Below are 22,539 nucleotides of genomic sequence, written 5' to 3'. Positions count from 1 at the left end.
GCTCCTCATTCTTTAGGATTTTTTTAAAAACTATTTTATTGGGGTCATATTGGCTTATAACATTGTATAAATTTCAGGTGTACATTACTATATTTCAGTTTCTGTATGGACTGTGTCGTGTTCACCGCCAATGGTCTAGTTTTTGTCTGTCATCATACATATGTGGCCCTTTGCCCCTTTCGCCCTCGCCCCATTCCCTTCCTCTCTGGTAACCATGAATCTCCTCTCCTTATCTATGTGTTTGTTTGTTTATCTTCCACATATGAGTGCAATCATACGGTATTTGTCTTTGTCTGTCTGACATTTTGCTTAGCATAATACCCACAAGGTCCATCCATGTTGTCCCAAATGGCATGATTTTGTCTTTTTATGGCTGAGTAGTATTCCATTGTGTATATATATAACGCCTCTTCTTTATCCATTCATTTGTTGTTGGGCGCTTGGGTTACTTGCAAAGTATTAGCTGTTGTGAATAATGCTGTGATGAACACAGAGGTGTATATATCTTTTTGAATTATTGATTTCATGTTCTTTGGATAAATACTCAGTAGTGGGATAACTGGATCATATGGTATTTCTATTTTTAGTTTTTTGAGAAATCTCCATACTGTTTTCCATAGTGGCTGCACCAGTTTGCACTCCCACCAGCAGTATATGAGGGTTCCCTTCTCTCCACATCCTTTCCAACACTTATTATTTCTTGTCTTGTTAATTATAGCCATTCTGACAGGTGTGAGATGATATCTCTTTGTAGTTTTGACTTGCATTTCTTTGCTTAGGGGATTTTATGGAGGGTTCATTAAGTAGGCATGATTGATTAAATCATTGGCTGTTGGTGATTGAATTCAATCTCCAGCCCATCTCCTCTCCCAGGAGGTTGACTGGGGGTGGGGCTAAAAGTTCCAAGTTTCTAAATCTGGGCTTGGTCTTTCTAGTGACCAGCCCCCAACCTGAAGCTATCCCTGGGCCTGTCAAGAGTCACCTCATTAGAACAAGAAAATGCTCCTATCACCTTTATCACTCAGGAAATTGCAAGGGTTTTAAGAGCTCTTTGCCAGGCACAAAGGGACAAAGGGACAAAGACCAGATATCTTTCCATGATACAACATTCATACTTTTTCATGGTTTGAAATTGATGATTCAGCCACCTTTTACATACACACACACAGCCCTCCTCTTTTGAGTTATCACTATCTGGTTTGCATTATGGATAGCTTGTACTACACAATTTCAAATTTGTCACTAACTGCTTCAAGTGTATTATTATTATTATTATTATTATTATTATTTTTTGGTGAGGAAGATTAGCTCTGAGCTAACATCTATTGCCAATCCTCCTCTTTTCGCTGAGGAAGATTTGGCCTGGGCTAACATTTGTGCCCATCTTCCTTCACTTTATGTGGGACGCTTGCCACAGCATGGCTTGATGAGCGGTTCGTAGGTCTGTGCCCGGGATCCGAACCTGTGAACCCTGGGCTGCTGAAGCAAAGCATACGAACTTAACCAGTACACCACCGGGCCAGCCCCAAGTGTATTATTTTATTTTCTACAACTCTCTTGCCTTGCCCCCTTGCCCCATTCTACAGTGAGACTGTAAGTTCCTTAAAGATGGGTCTCATCTTTTATGTTTCTTTTATCAGGTCCCATAATATTTAGTGTGGATCTTGGGTTTTCAATAAATGCTTACTGATGGATACCTTGAAGAGGCCTGCTAATAGTGGAATTAAGTTATAGATTCAAAGGATCTTTATCTTTAAGCTATATATACTAATTAGCCCTTTAAAAGAAATGTTATTGATAACTTTTCCTTCCTATTCTCACAAATTATGATTTAAAAAAATACACATTTACTAGATTGATATCTGGAGACAGAATGAGGTATTAGTTCTCTTAGAAATAAATGTGCTGTATTCGACATTTGCTGGCAGAATTGGGTGTGGGAAAATGCAACATAATCTCTGGTAAATTCCAAGTCAAAAAGCCATATTCTATGCTAGAGTAGAATTTGGTGGCATATAAATAATTTGGGGGGCAGGCCCCGTGGTGTAGCGGTTAAGTGCGTGTGCTCCAGTGCTGGCAGCCCGGGTTCGGATCCCGGGCGCGCACTGACACACCGCTTGTCAGGCCATGTTGTGGCGGTGTCCCATATAAAGTGGAGGAAGATCGGCATGGATGTTAGCCCAGGGCCAGCCTTCCTCAGCAAAAAAAGAGGAGGATTGGCATGGATGTTAGCTCGGGGTTGATCTTCCTCACACACACACACACAAAAAAACCAATAAATAATTTGGAATTCTTGTCATTGTGGATTAGAATGGCTACTTATTCTATATAAATTTATCATGATATCCATTCTAATCCTGTGTGAACTCTTTTCACTAGAAAAGAAAATAAATTTAACCCAAGACCTTGCCTCATCTCCTTCTGTGAATTTCACTGTACTTTTGGTTTCCAAGTTTTGTGAGATGAGATATTTTGATTGATCAGAATATTTAGAACACAAGAGATTTATTTCCATATCTCATCCTTCATTTATTAAAGGATTGGAAACATAGTGAGACAACAACTGCAGAAATGAGAACATTTCAGTCCTTATACAGTGAACTTGATTCAATTCAATGAACATTTATGGAGAAAATATAATGAAACAGAAACCACGCCTGGTATTAAGGATACAAAATTGAAGAAAAAACGCTTCTTGTTTTCAAGGAGCCCATTGTCAAATAGAGAAGGGAGGCATATAGATGTCGTATAAGTTGATAAATGCTATAAAGAGAGACAGTGGGCAAAGACAGATAGCTGGCCACCAAGGTGAGTGTTCCACTCTGTTTAGGCTGAAGGCTTCACAGAGAACATCAAGATTAAACTAAATCTTGAAGGATGGTAGTTATTTACCAGGGGAAAGGATTTTCCAGATGGAGGAAGTTCAGCTTTGATGGAGAATCAAGTCCAAGAGGAGTATGGGGAGAGGAGAGATGGGCCTAGTCATGTCCTACCATACTGAGGCATTTGGATATTTTCCCATGGGAGATGGGAATCACTGGAGAGTTTTCATCTATGCAGTATCAGATGTTTATTTTGGAATGATTGCTGTCATTTCGGGACAGTCAGAGGATTGGAGGGTGCCATTGTGGAGGCAGCGAGACCAGTTAGGAGGTTGTTTAAATGGTCTAAGCACAAGATAATATGGGCAGTGGCAATGAGTATGCAGAGCATGTAGTTTTGTTTCTAGTTTAACAGAACTATGTTAATACCTTTCCTTACTACTTCAAGGTAAATGGGGCTATTTCATCTGGATGTTTAAATATGAATTAAAGGCAATATTGGCTCCGTGCTCACCACATCCATTTCTCTTTTCTGGGCCCACAGCTACACAATATTTTCCAGCCCTGTTGCATCTAGGTGGGGCCACGTGACTAGCTTTTCCAATAGAATGTCAGAGGAAATAACATATCACTTGCAGGCTGAAACGTTTACAAGTGGGTGTGTCTTCTCCACGCTCTTTCTTTTCCTTGTATCTGAAGTCTTGAGGGCTCATGATAAAGATAAAGATAAAGATGGCAGACTTGCGAAATAGAAAAGGCCTGATTCCATGAGACACCTCTTGGAGGGGGGCTACTCAGGTGAAGAGCCTGGTGAGGAAAACCTGCACTGGACTCTGCCTGAGTGAGAAATAAAGTTTAATTGTGACAAGTTACTGGTGTTGGGGATTTTTTTGTTACAGCAGCCAATGTTAATTATCCTGAATGATACTTATTTTCTCATTCTCATCTATGTAGCCATTCAGAGGTTTGTTGGTTCCATTTATTCTCATGTCTCTTGCTTATTCAGTTAATTTAATTTATTCACTCTATTTTACTCTAAATACATACATATACGTTTATGTTAGACAGTATTATATTGGACAACGAATAGGTCACTTTGGCTGCCCATACTGAAATACAGATGCAACTCACCAAAGAATTTAATTCAATTCAGTTCAACAACACTTTAAATGCATACAATATGCTAGGTATTATGCTAAGTACCAGGTATATAGAAATTACAAAGTCATCGCTTGAGTCCTCAGGGAACTCACAGTTGGTTGGACAAATCAGACACTTAGCATACTTTGCAACCAGGATTTTACTGGGTTAGACTCAACAATGGAAAGCATTAGAAGGTGCTGAAGCAGCGCTGGGAGAGAAGACGAACTCTGCGTAGTGTGACAATAGTTTGAGATGGTATTCTTTTTTTTGTTTTGAGAAACAAATTTAATTAAAATGCTATTCTGTAATTCCGCTACAAAATGAGTTTGAATTTCAGAACCCGTCTGAAAACAACATTGCCATCTTAAATGATATTCTCTAGAGATAATCTTTTTAAAGATTTCACTAATTTGGATCAATAAAAATTAATTTTCTCACATTAAAACTATGACAGTTAACAAAAATAACTTTAGTATGTGGCTGGTTTCTATTTCTATTGAAACTCTATTATCATACATGAATTTTAAGTTTTGATTCCTGCACGAAGAATAATGGATTAATGACAAATTTTTGTCTTGATCCTAATAATTTACTTTATTTTTTCCAGGTTTACAATAAGGTTAGTTAATACATCCATCACCTCACATATTTACTTTTTTTTGTGATAAGAATGTTTAATATCTATTCTCTGAGAAACTTTCAAGTTTTACATATAAAACAACTCTTATTTCTTTATTGTAAAGTATAAAAAGACATGTCCCTGCACCAGGGTATTGTTCAATCAACCTACAAATCAGATAAGGGTACAATTAAAAAAAATATTGTTGCAAATTTTTGTTTATTTTGGGGGAATTAATTTTAGGGAACTTTTGGAAATAGTCTGAAATGATGTGGAACCAGGTAGATAAAGTGGGTTATCAAACTTTGAAATAACATTTTGGGTGATTTGTGATGAGATAGTACTAGATTTGTTTTCCTCCCAGTTCTTCCTTCTAGCCTGACTTTGGGTTTCAAAAGTCTATGCTTCATGGAGGAATGGAAAAAACTGAAAATATGAGCATTAGGTTTTGAAGAATATCTGATGAGTAAGAGCTAGGCTATCATACCCTCATTTATTCTTTCAATAAATATTTATTTGATGCTTACATGACCAGGAACTGTTTCCATGACGAGAAAAAGATTTCTCAGGAGGGTGTAAAAGAAAAAGCTGCAGGGAGCAGACACTGTGGATCGTAGAGAAAAGGGGTCCTTGTAGCCAATGTCCTGGGTTGAGCTGTGGAGTTGGGCAGAACAATAGAAACTCCAGATAAGTTTGGGAGAGTCAGGAACAGAGAGAATGTGCATCTTACTCTCCTGAGAGAGCCCAGCAAGCCAGTGACATCCAGAGGTGAAATGGTAGTGAGGTGTGTTTAGCCAGAGACAGTCAGGAAGAGGTTCTGTGACCCGGTAAGGTTCAGGAGCAGCAGGATGTGCCCAAGAGGGGCACAGAAATAGACATGTCCTAGACGGTCATGCAGAGAGAACTGTGGCCATGCTGGAAGAGAAAGGGGCAGAATGATCACCTCCTCATCTCAGGAGCCCACTAGGAACCTGAAAGCAGCTGAGAGAGAGTGGGACCTAATGATGCCTTGTGGTTAAGGCTGACGTGCAACTCAGGCATCATCTTCAAAGCTTCAGGCCAGGTAGAGGTGTGGATGTGGCAGCAGAAAATACGGAGGGGGGATGATGTCCCTAAGGACCAGATGCTTCACCCCCACCCACTCCCACTCCTGACAACTCAGCATTATATTTCTCCCTGGAACATGGATAAAAAGTTAGGTGAAGAGGAAGAACCCTAAATTTATTAAAATTAAATTTCCAGCACATAGTAAAAGGGATGCATAGTATAATGTGAGCTGAGTTATAGAAAAATACAGACGGTTTTATTTCTTGTACTTCTGAGTGTATAAAGCAGAGATTAGTAAGCACCACAACTATCAGGGGGCAGTGAGGTTCAGAGAAGTCTTCCTGGGGGCCGGCCCCGTGGTGGAGCGGTTAAGTGAGTGCGCTCTGCTGCTGGCGGCCCCGGTTCGGACCCCGGGCGCGCACCGACGCACCGCTTGTCGGGCCATGCTCTGGCGGCGTCCCACATCAAGTGGAGGAAGATGGGCACGGATGTTAGCTCAGGGCCAGTTTTCCTCAGCAAAAAGAGGAGGATTGGCAGATGTTAGCTCAGGGCTGATCCTCCTCACACAAAAAAAATAAAAAATAAAAAAAGAGAAGGCTTCCTGGAGGAAGTGTGTCTGAAGCAGGATGTAAAGAGCGGGCAGGAGTGGCCAGAGGACTTAGGGTAGTAGCAAGAAGGAAGGTATGCCCTGCAGAAGGAATGGGTTGCTCAAAAGCCTTGAGAGCTGAAACAACCAGGGGTGCTCACTGGAAATGTTAGCAGTTCGGCATCTTTGGAGATTGAGCACAAAGCGTGAATGCAGGAGTCGAGCAGAGAGTTAAGCAGGAGGGTCAGGTCAAAATGATATGAATGAAGTTGTATGTGATTATGTGATTTTACTTTTCTGAGGAAAACCGGGCCCCAGCCCTGCTTGTCTCTCCAGGCCCATGCCACTCCACACTCCCCTTGTTCACTCTGTTTTAACCAGACTTACCTCCTTTCGGTTCCCGAAACATGACAAGCTTCATCTCACCCCAGAGCCTTGACACTAACTATTCTTTTTTCATTATGCTTTCCTTTCTCCTAACACATCTCTCTCACTTGTACTTATAGAAGAGGAGTGGCCCTTAAAATGGCCACCTTGGAAAGCCATATACTTATTTATTGATATTATTCTTGTGTAAACAGTTTCAGCACTTACCTTCAGAAACTATCAGCCGTATCAGAAACCCCATTTTGTTAGCTTGTACTCAGACTTCCTTTTTGACCTAAAGTCGTAATATAATGCTGAGAGTTACACCGTACTAGGCTTTGGATGAGATTTGTCTGTTTCCAGGAACCAACTCCATCCCTAATGGAGGCAGATGGACAACTGCCAAATATCTTCAAAGGAATTAACCATAGGCTTTGAAGGTGATAGAAATGCCTTAGGCAAAAGCAGTATATCATTGGAATAAGTGAGTCCTCTTCTAATGTGGTTCATTTGAATGTTTGCATAAGCTTATTAGAAAAAAAGCCTCTTTATCTTTTTTTTTTGTGAGGAAGATCAGCCCTGAGTTAACATCCATGCCAGTCCTCCTCTTTTTGCTGAGGAAGACCAGCTCTGAGCTAACATCTATTGCCAATCCGCCTCCTTTTTTCCCCTTTTTCTCCCTAAAGCCCCAGTAGATAGTTGTACGTCACAGTTGCACATCCTTCTAGTTGCTGTATGTGGGACGCTGCCTCAGCATGGTTGGACAAGTGGTGTGTCGGTGCGTGCCCAGGGTCCGAACCCAGGGCACCAATAGTGGAGTGCACGCAACCAACTGCCAAGCCACGGGGCCAGCCCCCCCAAAAAAGCATCATTATCTTAAAGTCACATCTGATGGACTCGTTGGTGAGAGGACTTAAGAAGACCTATTTTTACTCAAATTTATGGTAAGTAAAACCAAAATACTTGCTCTTGAAACACACACACACACACACACACACACTCCCAAAAATAGCTATGCTGGTGAGATCTGAGTTTAACTGTAGAACCAAGTGAGTTCAGAATTAAATAACTTATTTTATCATATCTTGATCTCATTGACTACAAAACACATATGGTAATAATTCTTTAGCCACTCAGTCACTGTAGACAAATCAAGATAAGGGAATGTACCTACTTCGCGAGGCAATACCTCTTTTGAACTCTGTGAAGGATATTTCAGCCCTTACTTATGCAACTTTCTACTAACAGATAAAAAAGAAATCAGGGCCGGCCCCATGGCTTAGCGGTTAAGTGCGCGCGCTCCGCTACTGGCGGCCCGGGTTCGCATCCCGGGCGTGCACCGACGCACCGCTTCTCCGGCCATGCTGAGGCCGTGTCCCACATACAGCAACTACAAGGATGTGTAACTATGACATACAACTATCTACTGGGGCTTTGGGGGGGGAAAAAAAAAGGAGGAGGATTGGCAATAGATGTTAGCTCAGAGCTGGTCTTCCTCAGCAAAAAGAGGAGGATTAGCATGGATGTTAGCTCAGGGCTGATCTTCCTCACACACACAAAAAAGAAATCAAAGTGGAGTGATCCTGAGAAAATTAAATAGTATAATTTTGCCCTTAATTAGGTAACTATGAATGTTCATAACTGGAGTAAATCAATACAAACAGAAGACATTTCAGTATTTTATTAGTTCTATATAGGTGATATAAACAACAAAAAATCAAAGCTATGGTACAGCAAATTGTTCAAAAGGAATGTTCATTAAGCAACATTACTGAAACAAAGTGAACATGATTTAATCTATTCAAGTTAATTTCAGTATCTGAGTCATGGAACTGTTAGCAGAAGAATTTGTGTTCCCGAGTTTCATCTTCTGTATTGTTGATGTTTCCCTTTAATTTGGCAACAGTACCACTGTGAATTCTCAGTGAAGACTGATGAATAAGAGGCTATGTCTTAAGCTCTGAGGATAAAGCCAAATGTCCTTCCAGAAACATACTCTAGGAGAGAAGATATTTGTTTGTTTCTAAGGTCATCTAATTATCAACTGATGTCTCAAAGCCTCAAAATTCACAGTCCTTTTAACTTTTATTCTAGCAAGTATCTAATTGAACCTTAGCAAGATCTCTGGCTTTATAATCTTCACTGGCAGCAAACTCCACATATTAACTAGACACAGACACACACAAATTTATTTTTTCCTCATTTAAAATCTTCTACCTGTTATCTTTAGGAAATTCTTTAAGCTTTTATTATTCAGGGAAATAAACAATACTATTCTTCTCCGCGAGATTGATTTGGTGGTCCTTTCCTAGTGTACGCTCACTCATTTCCCTTTTTCAGAACACTAAGTAGAAGTGGACTTGGGTTTTAATTAAATCTCTCAAAGAATTGATTTAAGTGACTGGCTTTGATTTATCATCTGTGCACCATGTGATAGGGGGATCCTTTGAAGAAAGTGCATGCAGATAACTTGATAAAATGTAACAACCTTGATGTAAATTCCTTTTCTCTTCCTTCATGTCAATGGAGACTATCTATCTATCATACATCTATCATCTGTCTGTCTATCTAACTATCTTCTTACATAAGCTATAAAGAACTTCTTCGATTCATGGGCATAATCATGCAGCCAACTTAGAGGTGTATAAAGAACACTAGTGTGGATACAGGTGATCTCAGTTTTAACTTTTAGCTAACCACCAAATTACTATATTGCATGAAATAATTCATTTAATTCTTTTAGGTGTTTGTTTCTTTACTGGCTTAATTTTGTCTTAACTACTCTATAGCTTATTTGTTATCAAAATCATCTAAGGGATATAAGTATAACTTTATTATTATTACTGCTTCTGTATTTAAGATTCCTTGAATGAACAAATTCAGATCAGAAATTCTCATTTAAGATACCTGTGAGTAAAATATTTTCAGATATTTAGCATTGTATTATAAGTACCTTTTGCTGGCACTTAATTATTATAAATAAAAGAAAACATAGATATTTTCAATAAACAAAAATAGGAATATAATTTTTATTATTGTCATGATTCTTTAAAATAGATTTAAAAATTTGATGCACTTGAATCTAAAAGACTTTTGTGAAACTAATCAAACAACCTTCTAAGAAAGGATTTCTTGGCAGGAGTCAAAATTTTCCCAGAACCTTTTTTGTGGAGGGGTTTCAGTGGGGGCTTTTTTAAGGGTAGGACTTTTTTGGGGGTTTGCAGTGCTCTTGCTATCTCCACGTGCTCATTGCAGTAATACTTGTTGCTTCCTTCTGATAGATGGATGAGCGTGCGTTCTGCCAGATCCATACACTGGGCATGGACCCAGTGCCCATCTCCATGAGAGCAGAGGATCATGGCAGGTTTGTTGAGCTCAGTTGAATAGAATGGTACCCAAGTGTTGATATCTACATCACAAGTAGGGCAGCATGTAATCCAGTAGCCCGTCTCAGACTCATCTTCCTCATCATCTTCATTATAGGTGTCAAATTCATCATCACCATCAAAACTATTTGCTTCTGCACTGAAACAAAATTCTTCTGAGTCTTCAAAGGGAGTGGAGTCCCCTGGGTCTTCTGTTGATGTCTGACTGTTTGTGAATGTTTTCTGATCTTCATTCACATCGTCTTCAGCACATTTCAACATGTAGAAATAGAATGCTTCTGAAAGAGCCTGTTTATTGTCTCCCGGTATGCCGAGGAAAACGGTTCCATTTCCCATGTTGCTTCCAAACCATATCTTGCTGTGCTTAATATCTGGGGTCCAATCTGGGGTCTCCATCTCACGAATTTCTATCTTGTTGTCCTCAAAAGAGACAATGTTGCAGACCATTCTTTTTTGATTTTCAAACTGATAGCCACCAACAATAACAAATTCATCATCATTTATTTGAGTCAGGATTGCGCTCGAGACAGAGATTCCTCCTGGCAAGACTGAGCAATTCACTGCTGGGCTACCCAGGGGGAGATCAACCCTTATTCTGTACAGGTTGGCAGGGCGGATGTTATTGGCAAGTGAATGTCCTCCTAAAATATAAATGGTATCATTTCTGGCAATGGAGACATGAAAAGATAGCCCATCCTGAAGCTCTGGAAGAATGTACGATGTAGAGCACCCAAAGTCAAAATCCACCAAGAAAACACGGGGCAGGCAGTCAGCTACGCTATTCCATTTTTCTGTGGTTCTTTGGGCAGAAGGAATGTATGACCGTCCTCCAAAGAGAACACCCATACTTTTCCCTCGACTATACACCACATCAATGGAATGACCATATCTGGCTTCAGGAACATCTCCTACCAAGTCCCTCTCCGTGCAGCGAAAGGTAACTTTTTTGTTGTTCTTGCAAATGACAGACATGACATAAATCTTATCTGAAAGCTCATTGTTTGGTGTTTTCCCTCCATGGATGATATATTGATGCTTTTCAGACTCTAAGCTGCCTTTGAATGTGCAAGTGGCTGGGTAGCGAAGAGGAGGAAGGTAGCAAGAATCCTTAGAGAAAGCTGTAGGCTTCAGTTTGAGGTGGTTATGCTTTACATCGAAATGGAAAACTCCAGTGGGGCAGGACCTTTTGGGCCAGCCTTTTTGGCCGAAGAAGAAAACCTGCCCATCAAAGTTCATCAGTGAGAAGCCTGGTTGAATTAAGGCTATGTTATTACCAACTGTTATCATCTGTAGTGACATATTTTCTGATGGTGAGTAGATCTTTTATCTAAAAGAATTACAAAAAAAAATAATTGAGTTACTCTATCTCTTCATATAAATCATTGTGTTTAGATCCTCTCATATGTAAAAAGTATGTTTAAAAAAAAATGTTCTCAGGCCGGCCCAGTGGCACAAGCAGTTAAGCGCGCATGCTCCGCTGTGGCAGCCCAGGGTTCGCCGGTTCGGATCCCAGGTGTGCACCGAGACACCGCTTGTCAAGCCATGCTGTGGTGGCGTCCCATATAAAGTGGAGGAAGATGGGCATGGATGTTAGCCCAGGGCCAGTCTTCCTCAGCAAAAAGAGGAGGATTGGCAGATGTTAGCTCAGGGCTGATCTTCCTCAAAAAAAAAAAAGAATGTTCTCCCACAAGCTTGGAGTGGGGCCTGATTAGCAAAATCTACTAAGCTAGGTAAGCAAAGAGCCACAGCACCCTCCTGCCTAGTACAATCCAAGCAGCTGGGACATGTTTTAGACATGGACTCTTCTCCCTTAGATTTCTGGGAATTGTAGTCCCTTTTCTTTAAAGATTCACCACTTGTCAGTAGAAAAAACTACATCTCCCGGCAATCCCGTTCTCTATCCCTGTGGCTACAATAGTTTGTCTTTGTTGCTCCCAGACAGGAGACTCCTAGGATGTGTCTCTGAATAAAGACGCCAGAAGTGCCAAGTGACTAGGTGGGAGCCAAGGCGGAAAACTGGGGAACGGGAGGTGACAGTGGCTGACTCAGACCCAACAACCGGTCACGGGAAAGCTGCAGCACCAGGAAGGGCGACAGGCGACCCTCTGCCCCGCTGTTGCCGGTGCCTCTCCCCGGGGACTCTTAAACAGGTGACCCTGCCGGAAGCACAACCGCTTCTGGCCTGAGCGCGGTTGCCTGGAAACCGCAGCCTGGAGGGACGCCCCGGCCGAGCTGTCGCTGCGGAGTCCTGCCTGGACGCTTTGGGGCTCGACTCAGAATTGCACCCCTGAGTATCCTGAGGTCGCTGGGGTAGGGGGTTGGGGTAGGGGGTTGGGGGCGGGGTGGGAGGCACCGAGGTTACAAAAGCTGTGACTATTTTACGGAACCAAAAGATCTGACTAGCCGCCGTGCAGGCGAGAAGTGACCGGATGGTGACTTTGCCCACGCCGAGATTTAGTCATGGAAGTGCAGAAGTTAGACTTGAGCGAGTGCCACGCCAAAGGCTCTTTGTTTTCTCAACTGCTCGTGCTCCTGTTTTTAGGCTTCTTTTAGGGAAGCAGAGAAGGTTCCTAAACACCTCTCTCTCCCCCTCCCTCCCTCGCTCTCACCTACCCTTCCTACGTTTTTTTAGATAGGAAAATAGTGGCTGTTACTTCAGCTCTCTCTTTCCGGCCCCAAAATTTTGAAGTAATTCTTTAGTAATTCTGTAGCAAGCAGGCACTAAGCAAAGAAGTGCCGGAATTACTCAGAATTTAATATTTGTACTATCATGTTTTTTTTTTAAAGGTATTTACTAGATGAAGTAAGCTTGATACATTTTTATTTTATTATTACCTACCTTAGAGAGATGTCACGAGCCTTCATGTGAAATACACCCCCTGTTTGCAGAGTGAAGTCCTAGGCACCAAAGGTTAAAGGAAACAAAATAGCACAGATTCCTTGACTTTTAAGAGTAAATTGTTAATACGCATCAAAAACAGTATAGAACAGCGATAAGAGGACTCTGACCACTGACTGGCTAGATGAAATCCTGGCTCCGTCACTTACTAACCACATGACCTGGGGCAAGTAATTTAACCTCTCTGTGCCTCAGTTTCCTCATCTGTAAAATGAGATAATTGTACCTACCTCACAGGTTGATGAAAGTTATGATTAGTAATTAATACATGTAAAGCTCTTAGAACAGGGCTTAGCATATAGTTATGATGATTATGTCTGAACTTATTAAAAGTAAGGTTGTTCATGCACAATTGCCTGCCAGTCACGGAAGATGATATTTATAATGTTGGAGATGATTAGAAGGGCTTTAGGCTCTGGGAATCTGCTCAGTGGGTGTAGACTGGGAATTTTTTAGACTAATGAGAATTGGATGAGCATATACAATGGAGGTGCTGGTGGTGAGTTCAATTTAAATAGGAAATATTTCATTCTCCTTGTTACCTTTCTCTACTCCCTCATTTAATATGCAGACTCTGAAGTCGGATTGTCCAAGTCCAAATTTGGGCTCTAAAACTTAGTTGCTGTGGACAGGTTATTTTCTCTCTGTTCTTTCTTATCTGCAAAATGGGGCTAATATTAGTACCTATTCATTGGGTTGTTTTGAAGAATAAATGGAATAACACGTGCAAATCACATAGCACAGTGCCTGGCACATAGTAACATTCAATACATGTTAATTGATACTGTCATTTATTTTTATTCCCCCTGCAAAGGTTCTGTGGACCATTTAGAATCTGAGGAGGTGTTGGTGGGCTTGCCTTGAAGTACTTCTGTAGATCTGATGTAATTAATTGCTAAATATCCTCTTCTACTTCTTATTTTTAGTTTACTTGGGAGATTCCTCAGGGTGTGATTTTTTTGTGTGTGAGGAAGATTTGCCCTGGGCTAACATCCGTGCCCATTTCCTCTACTTTATGTGGGATGCTTGCCACAGCAAGGCTTGACAAGCAGTGTGTTGGTCCACGCCCAGGATCCGAACCTGGGAACCCTGGGCTGCCAAAGTGGAGTGCATGAACTTAACCGCTACCCCACCAGGCCGGACCCGAAGGTGTGATATTTTAATAATCATCTTCTGGGTTATGAAGCCAAGTGAGGACATGGTGAATGAGAGAGATTATCACTAATGTTATGAAAGCAAGCCTCTCTCTTCCTCAGACCGTGGTGGTTTGTAGGTTCAGCAACTTGCCCTCCTTGTGAAATAACCTGGGCAATCGTTTCCTTTATTCACGGCCTGTCCAAGTATGCATAAGAGAAGGCATCTGTGCAACTAAGGAAATGCTCTCCGTAGGAAATAACGGAAATAATATTGACCCTCAATTCAGTTAATTTGGAAACCATAAGCGATTACATTCAGCATGACATGCGGTGATTGTCAGAGTTGCCCACTTTTGGGTGGAGGGAGCACTAAAGCCAAAGCCTGCTTGTTTCAAACTCCTATGAAGACTGTTAGGACGTAAAGGAAGCCATATGAGGGTGATGGATTCCAGACCCCAAGGGGTGACATACACCAAGAACACTTGCTTTAAAAAAAATGCTTTAAAAAAAGTTTCCATTGTAGCCCACTGGCTTCAGTTTAAGGTTGTCATAGGGATTTTGGCTTCTCATAAGTGAAAATATGATTATTGTAGATTAAACAGAACCCTTTTCTTGGGCAAGACATAAGGAATACTACCCATTTTTGTAGCTTAGTTGGGGTCCCTAAAGATTTCTGACCTGTTCTCCCTTTGGTGCCCTGCTGTTCGCTCACCTCATAATTTTGGGGTCCTAAAAAGAGTGGTAAAGTTTACTACTGTTAAGATGAATTAACTCCTCTTGTAGCACAGTTCAAGTATTTGTGTATTTAATTTTTAGATTACCCATTTTAAACCATGACTAGATGACTTATATATTGAAAGAATAAATAGGAACATTGAAAATGTTTTCACATTATTTTGCCATATTTATTTAACTTTTAAAATTTTGCTTTTACTGACTTAAATATGTTTTCACTGGAGTAGACTCTTGTATATTTTCCATGGTTTTAATGTGACCGTATTAGTCACAACCTGGTTTTTAAAAGATTTTTGAAAGGTTATACTCGAACTAAAATAATCCATGAAGTGCTTTTCTTTAAATAAGCTGGATAAAAACAGGCAGATTTTGAAAAAAGAGGACACTATTCTTCAACTGAAGGAAGTTTCAAAGTCAATACATTAAAGATTGTTCTTAAAAGACAGGACTATAGGACCAATAAATTTGTACAATTTCCCAACCCCGTGCTAACGTTCCTCTGAAGGGAGATTTTCCTTTATTCACAGTGAAGCGAGGGCATAGTGAGAATCAAAAGAGGACGGATAGTGTGAGGTCTGGGTTTGTAGTTTCCTGTGTCTCAACTGACTTTTTCCTCCCAGTGAAAGGAACTGTGCTCTGAATCCTTAAATCTTACTGATCGTGTTGCCCATGTTTTCCTGACTGCTCCAAAATAGCAGGTAACCTCAGGTACCTACAGTCATTGAGTGCATGAGTTAACACTACCTTGCACGGTTAATCAGGTTGGAGTCATACGTTTTTTGATTTTTTGCTGGCAGTAAAACCAGGATTAGGTCTTCCTTCTGACACTTATGCCAGAGAGGCGTTTATGCACTAAGATCAATACGTAGGCTCTGATGCCACAGGAATTAAATCCTTGCAGCAGCCTGAGACCAGAAAGCCCCACTGTTTCCAAATTCTCATCATCCCTTCCCCATCTGGACACCCAATCCACCTGTAACTAACACGCTGCTGAAGGGTGGCACTGTCTTTCCCTTAAGTTGACCAACCTAGGTTCCCATCTTTTAGCTTTGGTAGAAATGAAGGTATTGGACCTACCTGAGGGCCAGAGGGGCTGCTCACCCCTCTCTGAATCTTTGCCGCTAAACCGGGTATTAACTGTCAGCACTTGGGGAAGCTTCTCTGACTGCCCACTCTGACCGAGGCAAGCAGAAGGCTGACGGTAGAGAGTACGTGTGTGCTACAGATGTTCCAGTGAACACTGAGCTAACGGGAGTAACTGACTGTGACCTTTTTTTTTTTCTTTAGATGGTTGAGGGAGATATCTGCCAGGGTGTACCCTCAAGATTTAACTATTTCCTTACTGGGGAACAATGGAAATGCAATGTACTGTTTGTCTGTAAAGACACAGAAAAAAATCTGGTTGAAACCTGATTTATATTTTTATTAACAACATTTTAGAAAAACACAGATGAAAGTGAATATAATTACTGTAATTCAATCAGTATGAATCAAATGGGAAATTATTTTTTCTAAAGCAGAGACTACTTACACCAATGTCAGTTATTTTGACTTTGAATTGCTCTTTAAGGGTCTTGTTTTCTTTAATGCAAGGCTCAGAAGGAGTTCTAATTATTGGAGGCCTTCCACCAGCTTTGTATTAGGGAGCCGCTGTGTGATATTGTGCAGTGGAATGATTGAGAAAATGGGCTTTGGAGTCAAGCCAACCTGGCTTTCTCTGCCAGCTCTGCCATTTTCCAGGTGGAGTCATCTTAATCCTTAAGCCTCTGTTTCCTCATCTCTGAAATGGACATAATAGAAATATTTACCTCAAAAGATTGTTGCAAGAAGATTAAATGAGATAATATCTTAAAGTGCTCAGCCAAGGAAGATAGTCCACAGTGGTCTTAGGAATTAAAATCTATGTTGGTAGGCTCCCCTGCTCCCACCCCAAAGTTTCACAGTCAAAGGAAGAATAAACAAAAGGTGGCAGGAGTTGACTTAATTTTTTAATAGACTTTATTTTTAAAGCAGATTTAGGTTCACTACAAAATTGAGTGGAAGATTTCCCGTACAGAGATTTCCCATATATACCTCCTGCTCCCAGGTGTGCACAGCGTCCCCCATTATCAGCATCCCCCACCAAAGGTACATTTGTTACAATTGATGAACCTACATAGACACATCATTATTACGCAAAGTCACAGTTCACATTAGGGTTCACTCTTTGTGTTACATAGTCTGTGTTACAAGTCTATAATGACATGTATCCCGCAGAATAGTTTCACTGCCCTAAAAATATTCTGTGCTCCACCTATTCATCCCTCCCTACTCCCAACCCCTGGCAACCACTGATCTTTTTACTGTCCATAGTTTTGCCTTTTCTAGAATGTCCTATAGTTGGAATCATATATCATGTAGCCTTTTCAGATTGGCTTCTTTCACTTAGTAATGTGCATTTAAGTTTCTTCCATGTATTTTCAAGGCTTCATGACTCGTTTCTCTTTAGCACTGAATAATACTCCCTTGTCTGGATGTACCACAGTTTATTTATCCATTCTCATATTGAAGGACATCTTGGCTGCTTCCGGGTTTTGGCAATTATGAACAAAGCTTATATAAACATCCACGTGCAGATTTTTGTGTGGACATAAGTTTTCAACCCCTTTGGGTAAATACCAAGGAGCATGATTGATGGGTCAAATGGTAAGTGTATGTTCTGTTTTGTAAGAAACTGTCAAACTGTCTTCTAAAGTGGCTGTATGATTTTGCATTCCCACCAGCAATGAATGAGAGTTCCTGTTGCCGTACATTCTCGTCAGCATTTGGTGTTGTCAGTGTTCTAAATTTTGGCCATTGTAATAGGTATGTAGTGGTATCTTGTTGTTTTAATGTGCATTTCCCTTATGACATATGATGTGGAGCATCTTTTCATGTGCTTCTTTGGTATCTGTATATCTTCTTCAGTCAAGTGTCTGTTAAGGTCTTTGGCCCGTTTTTTAATTCAGTTTGTTTTCTTATTGCTGAATTTTAAGAGTTCTTTGTGTATTTTGGATAACAGTCCTTTATCAGATGCATCTCTTACAAATATTTTCTCCAAGTCTGTGGTTTTTCTTTTCTTTCTTTTGTCAGTGTCTTTCATAGAGCAGAAGTTTTCAATTTTAATGAAGTCTAGCCTAGCAATTATTTCTTTCATGGATTGTGCCTTTGGTGTTGCATCTAAAAAGTTGTTGCCATACCCAAGGTCACCTGAGTTTTCTTCTGATATTATCTTCTAGGAGCTTTATAGTTTTGCATTTTATGTTTGGGTCTGCGATCCATTTTGAGTTAATTCTTGTGAAGGGTGTAAAGTCTGTGGATACATTCATTTTTTTGCATGTGGTTGTCCAGTTGTTCCAGCACCATTTGTTGAAAAGACTATCTATGCTTCATTTTATTGTCTTTTCTTTGTCGAAGATCAGTTAACTGTATTTATGTGGGTCTATTTCTGGGCTCTCTATTCTGTTCCATTGATCTGTTTTTCTATTGTTTCACCAATACCACACTGTCTTGATTACTAGCTGACTTAATTTTAAAACAATTCATTAACATCAAGGGGCCAGCCTGGTTGCGTAGTGGTTAAGTTTGTGCGCTTGGCTTTGGTGGCCGAGGGTTCGCTGGTTTGGATCCCGGGCACGGACCTACACACCACTCATCAAGGGATGCTGTGGCAGTGTCCCACATGCAAAGTAAAGGAAGATGGGCACAGATGTTAGCTCAGGGCCAATCTTCCTCAAGCAAAACGAGGAAGATTGGCAACAGGTGTTAGCTCAGCGGCAATCTTTCTCACCAAAAAAAACACAAGAAAACAAAAAAACATAAAACAGTTACATCAAGGAAAATATATACCACCCATTAAGCCCGTCACCTAACCATAAAATTTTTCATTTCTTTGTGCTGTATTCTAATTTTTATCCAAATAGATACACGTTTTTACATAATTATAATGAGAATGCATTTAAATTGTTTTATCTTTTAAATATAACATTATTTCATATACACTATGAAATGTATATTTTATTTCCACCTTTGTAATTTTTAATAAGTTGCCTAAAATTCCATTAAGTAAATGTAACATAGTTTATCTGACCATCCATTATTATTGGTCATTTAATCAATTTCCATGTGGCTTAGATGATAGAATGCAGTGGTCCGAGGTAGATAGATCTGGATCTGAGTCTCTGTTCTGCCACTAACTGGCTGAATGACCTTTTTGAGTTTCAGTTTCCTCGTCTCTAAAATGTGGACGAGGGCCGGCTCTGTGGCTTAGCGGTTAAGTGCGCGCGCTCTGATGCTGGCGGCCTGGGTTCGGATCCCGGGCGCGCCCCAAGGCACCACTTCTCCGTCCAGCGCGAGGCCGAGTCCCACGTACAGCAACTAGAAGGATGTGAACCTATGACATACAACTATCTGCTGGGGCTTTGTGGGGAAAAAAATGAATAAATAAAATCTTTAAAATGTGGACGATACCTGCTTTATTGTGAGGATTAATGGATGTAAAGTGTCTGGTATAAAGAGTGTACTCAACGAATCTTGTGTAATGATGATGATGCTCTAAATATATTGTATAAGTGACTATTTTCATTTCTTTGAAAAATATTAGGATATATTTTCAGGGTAGACTTTTTTTTTTTAAACTGTTGCTTGGTTGATTCTCATCATTTGAAATGTTGGTCCTTCCTTTAAAAAAGCATCATTATCTCTTCTAGTTACTTCCATGACGATTTTTTCTTTGCAGAAGAGTATTGGGTGATTCTCTTATTTATGGTGTTATGTAATAATGATTATGGTACTTGAAATTACAGCAACAAAGATAGCTCTCAGAAAGTTGAAGTATTGGATATCTCCACAGTAAATATAAAATAAGGAACACAACACAGAAACCACCGATAGGTTTAGGCAAGTGTTTCAGCCTTTGCATGTTACTAACGCCCAAAACAGGCAGTTTGTAGCATAACCTTTAGTTGCTGAGTGGGTTAGTTGTTTCCTGAAGAAACTAGAAATTAGCCACATGTTTGGAACTGGATTTGAAAACCCTGAGCCCTTGCCACGCCATTAGGAGAGCCTTAAACCTGATGTCAGTCAAGGTCTCTGGTCTACCAAAGTCCTCAGCACAGAAACCAAATGTGAAATAGTAAACAATACTTGTGGAACGTCCATCGTGTACAGAGTCATGTGGAGAATTAGAAAAAAAGATTACAGACAGGTCCAGCCCTTAAGGAACATACTTGATAGTAGGAAGAAGCAACTTTTGATTGTAGAATCATAGTCTTCCTATAGTCACCCTTACAAGTTCACCAAGAAATCACAATTAGAGGTTACTCTGCCCATTCTTAAACCTTGAGACAGAATCAAATTCAAGCTCCTGCTGAAATGTATTGATTTCTCCTACCTTAAATGCAAGGACAGCAGACAAAGAATACAAGTCAGTGTAATTGCAGAATAAAATAATTTTTATTCCACGGGGTAGATAAATGAATTTGTAACAGTAATTGAATGAAAAGGAAGCATAATTAGAGAAAAATAGAATGTCAGAGATGGAAGACAACTTTAAGTCCAGTCCCTTTATTTTTACATTCAAACTACCGAAGGGAGAAAAGTTAAATAACTTGACAAGAGTGACACAGCTGCGGGGGTGTGTGTACATGGTGGGCTGAGGGAGGCAGGGCTGAAACACTCCCCTGTAAGCTCATGACGGTGGCTTTCAGGAAATGCAGTGCACTCTCAAGCATTTCCATTCCCATTTTATAAATGGAGACACAACTTAAATTACATTGTTGCTCAATGAGTTAATAAGGTCGTTTGAAATAAGGGCAGTGGCAACTTTTCATAGCATTTGGATAGGCATAGGCAGTTTTTAGTTTTTTTAATAAGTGGCTGATTTTTAAGGAAATAATGTAAATAGTATAGGAAAGGGAGATGTTTGGCTTGTTGAATGAATCCCACAATAGGAGCCACAACTGAAACTGGCAAAGAGGAGAAAAGAGGAAGCAAAAGGAAATATATAGAAGGAAGCAATCTACAGTTAGTGTGATGGATTGTCAAGAGAAGAACTTGACAAATGACTTGCCATTTTTTTTATTTAAAGCAATTAATTAAATATGGCCACTTGATCAGAATGGCTGATATTTTCCTATGTCCATGTTCTCTGATTTAAGATGGACTCTTTGCTGTAAAATAAAATGGAGAAAAATTTTAGAGGTGTTTTACAATGTTGTACTAGAAAAAAAATTCACTTAAAAATTTTATGTTTAGAAAGGAGAGAATTTGTCTCTTAATTTCTACCTGAGTATAGAAACCATGTTGCAAAAAGAAATTTTTATGTGTATGTGTATGTTATGCTGTGTACACTGAGGCAAAAGTGCAAATAAAATGCAGAGAGAAATTGGAAGGTAGGGATGCACTGTATTACCTCTTAAAACCCATTTATTATTCCACAGTCATGGGAATTTAGAATCAAAAATAGCCGAGAAATATTTCTTTAAAATCTTATTTCTTTTAAGAGAATGGCAAGCAAAAAGGTCGATTTTATTTGCAAGATCTGGCATTTTGAAACACTTCGAAATGCATTCCTGCGAGCAGAGTTGATTCAGTTCGATTGGTCTATACCTGCTCCTAACTATCTATGCAGGTTTTGCTTTCAAGCAGGCTTTCTGGTGTTGTCAGAGTGCTGTGCACTGTGCAGGTGGCTGACGGGCTCAGGAGGCAGGAGAGAAGGGGATGACTTGAGTAAAGGGTGGATGCTTTGTGTCACAGCTGTTATGCAACACAGATTAAAAAAAAGCATTAATGGGACATTGCATTCCATGTGAAGGTGGGAATACAATTGGGCTAATAAATCTTTTATATTGAAATATTATCACATGATTATAGAGCTATAAAGTTGACTCAGAAACTCCACTACCTTACAGAGTCACAGCTTTATCAGGGGCCTCGAGAAAATGTTCACTGAAACTCTCTCTGTTATTGTCTGTAACTCACTGATGTAGTTGATACCATTTCTGAGGATAGGAGATCAGTTCTGAGTATGGTTGAAATATGTGTATTGTGCATTTTTCTTGATAAATGTACTAGTCTCTCTAGACTAGTCAGTTAATGTGCTTGTAGGAGTTTTGTTAGGGGGTGAAGGTAGGGTATTTACCTGTAATTACACACAATTTAAATTTTTCAAAAAAGCAAGTAAACAAAAATGGTAGTAAAAAGGTAATGTTCCTGATTTCAAAAACAATGAGTTTTCTGAAATCTGCCTTATGGGTATTTTCTTCAGATTCTATGTCCACAGGTAATCTGCTTTTTTTTTTGGTGAGGAAGATTGACCCTGAGCTAACATCTGTACTGGTCTTCCTCCACTTTGTATGTTTGTTGCTGCCACAGCATGGCTGATGAGTAGTGCAGGTCCGCGCCTGGGATCTGAGCCCACGAACCCTGGGCCACTGAAGCAGAGCACGCCGAACTTAACCACGGCACCACCAGGCTGGCCCCGTAATCTGCTTTTTAAAAAAATGATGGTGTGAGTGGGGAGAGGAAGTTCAAAAGCTTAACGTTTGCATTTTTCTTTGTTTACTGGAATTAGTAACTGTGTAATTGAAAACAGTCTAATACTCAGTTGACCTGCCTCAGTGAGTCAATGCAGACATTTCTGGATTGACTTAAACAGCTTGGAGGAAGAGTGTATTTTGGGAAAATAAAATTGATTTTGTACTGTCTGTTGATGAACAGCGAGGTTTAATGAGTGACAGCCTCAAGAAACCTCATTACAGTAGCTTGGATTGATGTGCAGGA

General features: G+C 40.1%; 2 protein-coding genes across 2 annotated transcripts in view; one reads left to right on the top strand and one right to left on the bottom strand.

Annotated features, from left to right (window-relative positions):
• Positions 1-9,684: 9,684 nt before the first annotated feature.
• RAG2 (recombination activating 2) lies at positions 9,685-11,268 on the bottom strand. The gene has a single exon (XM_014792499.2). It carries the CDS (start codon positions 11,266-11,268, stop codon positions 9,685-9,687), a length of 1,584 nt encoding a protein of 527 aa, XP_014647985.1.
• Positions 11,269-12,128: 860 nt separating this feature from the next.
• Positions 12,129-22,539, top strand: part of IFTAP (intraflagellar transport associated protein) — a 51,957-nt gene continuing 41,546 nt past the window's right edge. The window contains 1 exon segment of the mRNA XM_087423123.1: positions 12,129-12,270. The gene's annotated coding sequence lies outside the window, so the exon portion shown is untranslated.

This window comes from Ceratotherium simum, chromosome 34 (genome assembly GCF_057802395.1).
Source record: "Ceratotherium simum simum isolate JZ-2026a chromosome 34, ASM5780239v1, whole genome shotgun sequence".
Lineage (NCBI taxonomy): Eukaryota > Metazoa > Chordata > Mammalia > Perissodactyla > Rhinocerotidae > Ceratotherium > Ceratotherium simum.
This window is presented reverse-complemented; position numbering and strand designations above follow the sequence as displayed.

Coding starts and splice junctions, on each gene's coding strand:
- RAG2 (XM_014792499.2), bottom strand. CDS start 11,268: ATGTCACTACAGATGATAACAGTTGGTAATAACATAGCCTTAATTCAA.